Source organism: Charadrius vociferus, unplaced genomic scaffold (assembly GCF_000708025.1).
Source record: "Charadrius vociferus isolate BGI_N301 unplaced genomic scaffold, ASM70802v2 scaffold324, whole genome shotgun sequence".
NCBI classification, from domain to species: domain Eukaryota; kingdom Metazoa; phylum Chordata; class Aves; order Charadriiformes; family Charadriidae; genus Charadrius; species Charadrius vociferus.
In genome coordinates, this window is record NW_009648041.1 from 2,362,618 (window position 1) to 2,371,637 (window position 9,020).

The following is a 9,020-nucleotide window of genomic DNA, read 5'->3' on the forward strand; positions in this document are numbered from 1 at the left end:
TCTGTCTCGTTAATTCGGGGGCTTCTTTCAATAGGAACAAGGGAAAAAATTGTCTGTTCAGTGGTTGTCTGAATTGCCTCATGAAACAGTTGTACAACTGCATAAAGACTTTCATTTGGAGCCTATCCATTGTAACCAAAGCATTATCATGGAATAATTACAGGCAGGTCTTTACAGCCAGCATTTCCCAAAAGGCTCACATGTTCAGTTCAGAATTTTTACTTTCAGTTCTCTGACCTTCTGATAAGGGATTGAATGTTTTGTTGTATAAGAGATTTTCCATTCGCTTTAGCTGGGCCAAAATATCACGTCTTTCCCCAAGCCAGGATGCTAAGTTTTCTTCTGAGAACATGGGCCTTCGATTATTAAGACTTTCAAAATATGCAAATGATAAATGACATGTCCTGAATGTATGTGTGAAAAAAAAATGTTAATAGATATTATTCCCTCTAGAGAAAATCATCTGATACACTATAAATCTGTCTACAGGTACATGAAAGTGGTAGAAGCTTTGCCAACATATGGAGTTCATTACTATGGAGTAAAGGTTAGTAAATGCCCATAGATAATGTGATTGCTTAGCTTATTACGTGTGATTACATTCCTATAGGAGTAGTTTGGTGATTCAGTACTCTTCTGTCAGAATTAAACCCCCCATTTTTCAACCTCTATGGTTTTTCCCCATTCAATATTCTTAAAATTGTTTCCAGAGAGCAGCAAAGCATTATGTGCTACAAGAAGACAGAAAGCAATCTTTGTAAAACCTTCTGTAATCCTATCAGGAGCTAAATTCATATCAGCTTAATTAAACTGGCTATCACTTCTAGATCTGAAACAGTTAATAGTTTCCCCAGAGACATTTCTAATCAAGATTGGGGGAAAAAAAATGCAATGTAGAAGAGAGTACTTCTAAGTGGCTGGTGATTAGTGGGTGCGTACTTGGAGTCGGGAAATGCGGAGAAGTGTTTTTGGAGAGTGATGGGAGTACACCATTTATTCCCATTTGTAGAGCAGAGCCTGGGCCAAAGTGTTTTGTGCAGAAGAGCTCAGCAGAGATGATGTCTCCTTACTTTTGAGTCATGGCCGTGACCGTGGTACCTGAGAAGCTGATGTTTTGTGCTGTTCTCGCCTCCTATGGCTGTCTGTGCCTGAATTTAGTGGATGCAGTCACTGGCCACACTTTTCTTTTTTTTCTGTCCCATATCCTTCCCCCCTCACAGCCACTCCTGCAATGAGCAACACCCCCTTGTTTCAGCAGCACTGTCGCTTTTTTGTCCACTTTGCACAACCACTACCTAGTTTCTTGCCTCTGCCTGAGAAGGTGAGGGGGAGAAAGTTTCAACATTCACTCCAGCAATCCACTTCACATCAATTTGTTTGCAAAAAAAAAAAAATAATCTTGGTTCCGTACCTCCTCGTACTTGTCACAGAATGCAGTGGGCTGTAATCTTGGAATTGCTTAATTCTTAAGTACCTCTTGGTTCATGTAGATGTCCATTTTTCAGGATAAACAAGGAATCCCGTGGTGGCTTGGAATAAGTTACAAAGGAATAGGCCAGTACGACTTACAAGACAAAGTTAAGCCCAGAAAAGTAAGTTTTTTGTATCTGATTTTTTTTCCGGGGGCGGCAGGATGGTGTTGGATGTCAGAATATACTTATTTTTAAGCTGTTGCTTATTAGACTAGTGAGGAAAAGACCACGGGTTGGAGGCAGGAGGAGAATTCTGCTGGCCCTGGGGCAGTAAAACTCTCCCTCTTGCATAGAAAGTGGAAACTCCCTTTGGGAGCTTTGGCTTGTGCGTCATCTTGAGTTTGGGGGTCTCAGGACAGTCTGGAGAGGAATTTTGGCTGCCTGCAGGAATCACTACAGAAGTATGAAGCAATTGGGTTTCTGCAAGTCCCAAACTAAAGGCCTTGTGCTCGAGCAGTGTTTTCACTTGGCTTTCGTATGTGTTCTTTGTGTGTGAAGTGATAAAAGGCTCCACTGATATCTGTGAAATACGAGGGGGACTGCGTGAAACAGCAGGCCTGGTTAGGCAACTCTGTTTCCATGATGCGGTGAATTGTAAGGGGGCATTGAGGCTAAATGCCAAAAAGTGGAGGTTGTCCTTCTCTTTCTCCACCCCCATGCTCCCCAGCAGGTCTCCTGCAGAGCGAGCTCTGCCAACAGCCTCTCTCGTTGTTTAAACGAGGACGGAGGGTCCCATATCACACTGCTGCCCCCCTCAAAGCTCCCAGTAGCCAGCCCAAACAGGCTCTTCTGCTGGCAGCCTTGGAAGCCCATCACACAGCCCAAGCACACGGTGTGTTGGAAGCTCGCCCAGTCCTGTAGCTGCATCTCCAGAGGTCCCTTCCAACCCTGACCATTCTGTGACATCTCCCTGTGACGGGACTGAGCCCTGCAAGTCTTTGAAGAGTTATTTAACCCGCTTGACTGGGGATGATGAGCCAGGACTGCACGTGCAGGGGCCACACTGTTGGTTTGGGGATGTGCGGTTTCTTTCTGGTCGTATCTTTGTTGGGATATCTAAGCTGTGAGGAGATGGAGACCTGGAGTTTTGCTGTTGTTCTTCCCCGGGAATGATCTGGGCAGGAGTTCACATGAAGCGTGTGCTTCCTGCCAGGGAATTTTACATTTGCAAAGTGATACTGTTTTGTGTATTTGTGCCAAAAAACACAGCTTAACAAAACTTCCTTGTTAAGAGTAATTCCCCTTCAAGCTCCCAATTAGATCTCCTCTTTTTCCAGAGCAGGCTACAACTTGGTTTCTTTTGGTATATTTTTATATACCTGTGTGTCCAAGGTTGAACCCTTACATCCTTCCTTTGCTCTGTTTAGTAAAGCACTTAGCTCCAGATCTCTCTTACCGTGCCTGGTCTAAGATGGCAGTGACATAAAAGGAACCCCAGAAAACCAAGTCAATGTTAACGCAGCCATTGATGGTCAAAGGAGAGCATCAAGGAGCTCCTCTTGCTCTTCAGCACTTCCCTATCTACAAGATTTTCCGGTCAGGCCAAACACGGATCATTCTCTGGCCAAGACGTCCAGCTGCGACCAGCAACGCTCTCCAAGAAAATGCAGCCTGCCTGGCTAGAAGCATTGCTTTGCCAAGCAGTTTTTATGCTTGCGGGATTTTCAGTTTACAACATCAACCAGGCAGATTAAGAAAAATTTTTTAAGGTCACCAGGGCGCAGATACCAAGTCACACCCTGCTACAGTTAGTTATGAGGCGTCGCAGCAGGAGTTGTGTTTAAGAAAAATAAAATAAAAAACAAAGATCACCTCTGCAGTGGAAGTGATACAATGGGAATGATGATAGTTGTCTGCTTTATTGTGATTATAGTTATATAGAGATTAAAAGGGAGGGTGGGAGAGAGGGGCCAAAATGCAGAAGGGAAAGTTTAATGCCTATAAGCTGGTTGAAAAAGTGGGGATGGATATGGCTGTAGTGTCCTCATGGATTTGTGTCCGGTGGTAATAGGAGGGGACAAAAATGACTTAAGCCACAGCCTGTCCTGAGTCGTGACTACTTTTAACATGTGGCTAAATATGCAAACAGCTTCTTCGTACAAGAAGTGTCTCAGGGTTTGAAATAAAGCACACTTCGGATTTGATCCATGGAAGTAATTGGAATCAGATCTCTTTTGGGGGGGGGAAAGCAGATGCTGGGTCTAGAGAGGCAGCCATGTTAAGACTTGGTTTTGGACTTAAAATGTTGAAATTCTGGTGTTTATTTCAGTGTAATTATAGCCTTGCTGCCTGTGATGAGGCAGGCAGAAGTTTCCTTTTAACCAGTATTATTTTTTGTTCATATTTAGGAATGTATCAGAATATATTTCGGTGAGAGAAGAGTCAGTGTAGCTTGCCTGAATCTCCAAGGAGTCTGCAAACACAGTCCTTTCCGAAGCAGCAGCCGAGAGGAGAGTAGGCATGTAAACTATGCCTGTCTTTTGGAGCAGAGGTGCTAGTTTTGCTGGATTTAGCAGAATTTTCTTGCTTTGCTCTTCGGGATAGAGCCAAACTCACAACTGCCATGTGCTGGTGTTGTGCTGCTGTTTATACTGTGAATCAAAAGTGCTGTTGTGTTTATCCCTAGCCATCTGGGAAAGAGCATCCTTACTGTGCTCCACTCCAGTTAGTGATGTTTAAATATACATGCAGCTGATTAACTCAATAAAAGGGAAAGGCTGAGTCCAAGTCTAATGAAGACCAAGCTGGCCTTTCCTAATTTTAAAGATATAAGTGATCTCTAGGTGTTCAAACCTCTCTGATAGTGGCCACAGTGGGGAAAGCTGCTGAGTTTCAGGTGGGAGGCTTTGAACTGGAATTGGTGCCGGTGCTCCGGTTGGGTTCACACCAGGGGGATTTATTCTGCTCCCTGTGTCTTTTCTGCAATGCTAATGGTTGCTGTCAGAAGTAGCGTTTGTTTAATGTGTTCCTCATAGGCATCTGGTAAGAGCCAAGACTGTATTAAAAATAAAATTTTAAAAATAATAAAATAATACTTATAAAATTAACTGCACCCATTAATGCAATGTCGGTTAAATCCCAACAAATATAACCATCCTCCTCAAAAAGTGAAATCTTTTAGCTTTATCCAAGTAGGTCTTTAGGCAAAAAGACTTAAATATGAGCCTTGGAGCACAGTGGTTATCCCAAGATTTTGTTGTTGGATCAACACTGTTGCGTGAAGTCCAAGGCTGAGAACTCGTCACAGGAAACAACTTGCACGACGGACCTGGATGAAGCAATCTCCAGATCCATATCGCTCAGCCTTGCCAACGCTTGCACATGTACCGTCAGTCATCCGTGAGGGGAACGTGTGTTGTTGGAGAGGACGGTGCGTAACTCGGGGCTGGACCAGGAGAACCTGCTCTGTCTGTAAAGCTGGCTGGGGAGGTTTGAGTCCGGCTATTAATATTTTGCTGGTTGGCCTGAGATGGTTTGGAGAAAGGAGTTCTGTTGCTGTAAGTCGCTCCTGAGAGCTTGTATTGCCTTGGAAGCGGCTTCTAGCGACACGGGCGTGTGTTTTACTCCTTTCCTGGGACTGTGAGCTGGTGGGAGCCAAGGGGACGACTCTGCTCCAGCGCTGTAATAGACTGAAAATGGAGAATTATTTTTTGTCACTTATGAAAATTGGTTGTGTGTTTTCTTGTAGAGAAAAGCAGGGGCTCCACACTGGCTGGAGGTTACGCTGGGCTCAGTTGATTATAATCCTGAAGTCTCACAGGGCATAAAAAAGACTGGGTTTGGCAACCCGTGTTCACATTTCAGCTTAGACCTGGGATTAACTCTGCACTCCTGCTGCTTTGCAAACATACTCTCCTTCAGCTGCAGTTAATACTGAGAGATGCCTCCTGCTTGGAGAAATGCCTCCCGCTTGCTATGGGGTGGCATGCCAAGATCCCATCCCCAGTCTCCTCTGAATCAATTAGGAAAAGCGTAAAAACAGGTCCCAGGACTTCGTATGCCGTTTCAAAACAGAATAAACCTCCCTTTTATCTCTCCCCCTATTCTTCTCACTGGCGGGATAAACAATGCCTCATCTTGTTTGTGGAGCGTGTATTATGGTATGAGTTGAGTTTATTCTGCGTTCAGCCAATATGTGGTGATCCTCGGAGGGATGGGAATTGGAGACGGCAGCTTGCTGGCTTTTTGACTCGTTCTCCCACTTCATTGTGTTTCTGTGGGCGACTCCCTGGTGATAAATGAACTACAATGTCTGAAGAGAACAACTAATCTTGCTATGGTATTGTTTCACATCTATTACAATTTTGATTCTAATGCTGGATGTCTTGAATACATTATGTTCTCAGAAGTGTTTTTATTAGAGTATACGAGTTTTGAAATGGGTAATATAGATGATATTTTTATTTTAATTCAACATATACTAAGAGCTGATGCAGAAAGTTTTCCCTTGCAGAACATTTACTTAATGTAAATTTGCTGTCCGCCTTTGCTGAATGGTTCAAAACACAACAGCGTTTGTACAGGCTTCTCAGCAGGCGGATCTAATTAGGCAGAGATTTCTTTCATGGTGTTTATTTCTCATCAAGTAGAAGCCATTGATTTAGACATAAGATACTAAGCCCGCATAATTATTTAAAATAAACACAGCGCTGTTATGAGACAGCTCTGAAATTCAGTTCCTTCCAGATGTGTGCAAAGTTGCTTGAGCATCACCTGCCCCAAAAACACATGCATTTTGGGAGAGCTTAGTGCTGAGACATCTCTGATTCGTGTTAATGCCAATGCTAGTGAGAACCGAGCAAGGATGGATTGTAATGCATTTTAAAAAAAAAAAAAGTGATTGAAAAGGTTTTTAGAGGAATGGTTTAATATGTAAGAGATGAAGGATGCCTCCAGGTGAGCTCTGCCAGTTTGTGCTGGCAGTGGTGGGAGCCGTCTGCCGCCTCCTCTCAGAAGCTGGTGCAGGTGGGGTGGTTTGTCTCTCCTGCCATCTCCTCCAGTGCCCCCCTCCACGGCCAGGCACAGCAATTCAAAACAAAAGGATTTCAGTTGAAGGTAGCGGTGCCAGACAGCAAACTGGAGCGGAGGGGCTGAAACGCAGCCCTTCTTCCAGCGTTGCTGGCAGGGCGGTAATTTCCTTCATCGGGGTGGGGTGCATTCCTGTGGGCAGAAATCTTTTATGTTTCCTTGGGCTGAATTGCCAGATTTGTCTGGAGATTGCCGTTCCCAGCCAGTTCCTGGGATGCTGATTGCCGAACTCCTTACAGGCACCGCACGTACCACCAGGTGCTTTGAAAGTGCTTCCAAGGCTGCTGCAGACACCACAGCGTGGTTCGCGCTTCCGTGCTGACCTTATCCAAGGATCCCTTGGGTGGAAAATCAAAGATCTGAGGAATTTAGGTCTTGGTCAGAATTTGCCATCGACCTTGGAAATATCCCGGGTGCACCCCCAGCACGTGCTGTGCCCGGGGCTGGTGCAGCAGTGGTTGGACACACCACCCCTGCAGCCAGTGTCTCTCCAGATTCTCACCCCCTTGGAAAAAAAAGAAGAAAAAATTAAGACTTTTTTAAACAAAATGCATCAGGCTCCCAGGAATATGAAGCAAAGGGCCCCTGAGAAGCTCTCCTGCATGTTTCTCAGGCAGGGGCTCTGCCAGCTCCTGCCTGCGATCCTGATGGGGCCGTTTTTCGAGCCAGCGAGCTCCTGCTGTCGGGCCCAGACAAACCTGCATTTTATTCAAAACTGAATGCGAGATTGGCCAGGTTAAAAAAAAGGCAAAACAAAAAAAAACCAAACACAAAAACAACAACAAAAAACTGCTTTTTTTAATTTTTTTTATTAAGGTGTCTCACAAGCCTGTCTGCTTTGTGCCTGCTTTGACTACAGTTATGGCTCTTTTTGTATGGAAAAGATGGTTGGAAGGACCATGTCTGTCTGTTCGGTGTTTCTGCAGTATCTCAGAGAATCACAGAAGTGCAGGAAGCTTAAACCCATGGGCTTGCAAAAACGGCATCTGGGTGGTAGAAGTCAGGCTGGTGCACAGAGGTGCCTGATTAATGAGGTGTGATCGGGGTGCTTTGCACCAGTTATGGCTCTTTTTGTATGGAAAAGATGGTTGGAAGGACCATGTCTGTCTGTTCGGTGTTTCTGCAGTATCTCAGAGAATCACAGAAGTGCAGGAAGCTTAAACCCATGGGCTTGCAAAAACGGCATCTGGGTGGTAGAAGTCAGGCTGGTGCACAGAGGTGCCTGATTAATGAGGTGTGATCGGGGTGCTTTGCACCTCTGCCTTCTCCAAAAAGACCCAAAAAACAAACCTTGGCCAGGCCAAATTCTGCTTGCAGAGTCAGAGGGGCAGCCCCTGCGATGCTCAGTGGGAGTTTTCAGGAGCCTTTACGGATCTGGCAATGTAAATGGATGGGAAGGCTATAAAGAAAACATTCATTAGCTCAGGTGGACCTAATCATCTGGTTAAAGGGAACATACATTGCAAAATGTCCACAAAAACATCTTAATTATTCCTAATTGTTCTTCCAGCCCTCAAAAACCAGTTTCAGATTTCCAGATGATTTTTTTTTTTTACAACTCTTTTGTCTTTTAATATGCATGTAGTTTAGGTAAGGTTGAAATTAGGAACGATTTAGAAACATGTCTGTACAGCGTTAGGGTGTACTTGAAGGGAGCAGGAAAACTCTAGTGCAGTGGCAGTTTCTTGAGTATAGCTTTTTCACTACAATTTATGAAAAGTTTATTTGAAGAAGTTTATAGTATTTCATTGGGTTTACTCTGGTTTATTCTTTATTACTTTTTTTTCCCCCTTGTTTGTATTGAGGCCTTTTTTCCCCTCTTGTCTTCACGAATCCGGACGTGTTAGGCGGAAACTCATTGGTATATTCGTTCACAATTATTTTTAAGTGCACCCATATAAATATTATTAGTCCACAACTTATTCTGAAGCTACTCATATAATCAAGGTTTTTGTTTTTAAGGGCCTGACTGCAGGAGTTTGTCAGAGGAGTTGATTGCTGAGAGCTTATATTGTTCTTAAGTGAGATAGCTTAAGGACAGGGCACTTTGCAGTCCATAAAAGCAGAAATGTGTCCTGTGTGCAGAATTTCCAACGCTGCTGCTCCATCTCCTCTGCAGTGGAGCAGCAGAGGGGGCAGCTGGGGTTGTCCCAGTCCTGCCTGTCTCTGGGCAAGGAGGAGAATGTCTTTGTGCTGAATGTCCCCGGCTGCAAATGCTTGGGGCACCCGTCAGCTCCTTCTTGGGCTGGGATGGATCTGGCAGGGTGGGGAGGAAATGGGGCAAAGCTCTACCCACATCCTGAGGCAATTCCATACAGGTTTCTTTACAAATGCAAAGGCTTTTTTTTTTTTTTTTTTTTTTCCCTTCTTGGCACCACAGATGATCAGGGATGCTTCTTCCTGAGGGGTGTGGGAGTTATGGAAGGGTCCACCCACACCCTTGGGGTGCTGGTGTGTCCCTCTGGCAAGGCAGGAGGCAGCTCAGGCGGTGGTGGGGCAGCTGCATTTTGTCTCCCACCC

The 9,020-nt window shown here is 44.7% G+C and overlaps 1 protein-coding gene across 1 annotated transcript in view; it reads left to right on the forward strand.

The window, feature by feature from the left end:
• Positions 1–9,020, forward strand: part of FRMD4B (FERM domain containing 4B) — a 64,125-nt gene that overhangs the window by 36,778 nt on the left and 18,327 nt on the right. Inside the window, exons 9-10 of the mRNA XM_009883587.1 lie at positions 490–547; positions 1,506–1,592. Of these exons, the coding sequence (XP_009881889.1) occupies positions 490–547; positions 1,506–1,592 (145 nt within the window). The remainder of the gene's footprint in view (positions 1–489; positions 548–1,505; positions 1,593–9,020) is intronic.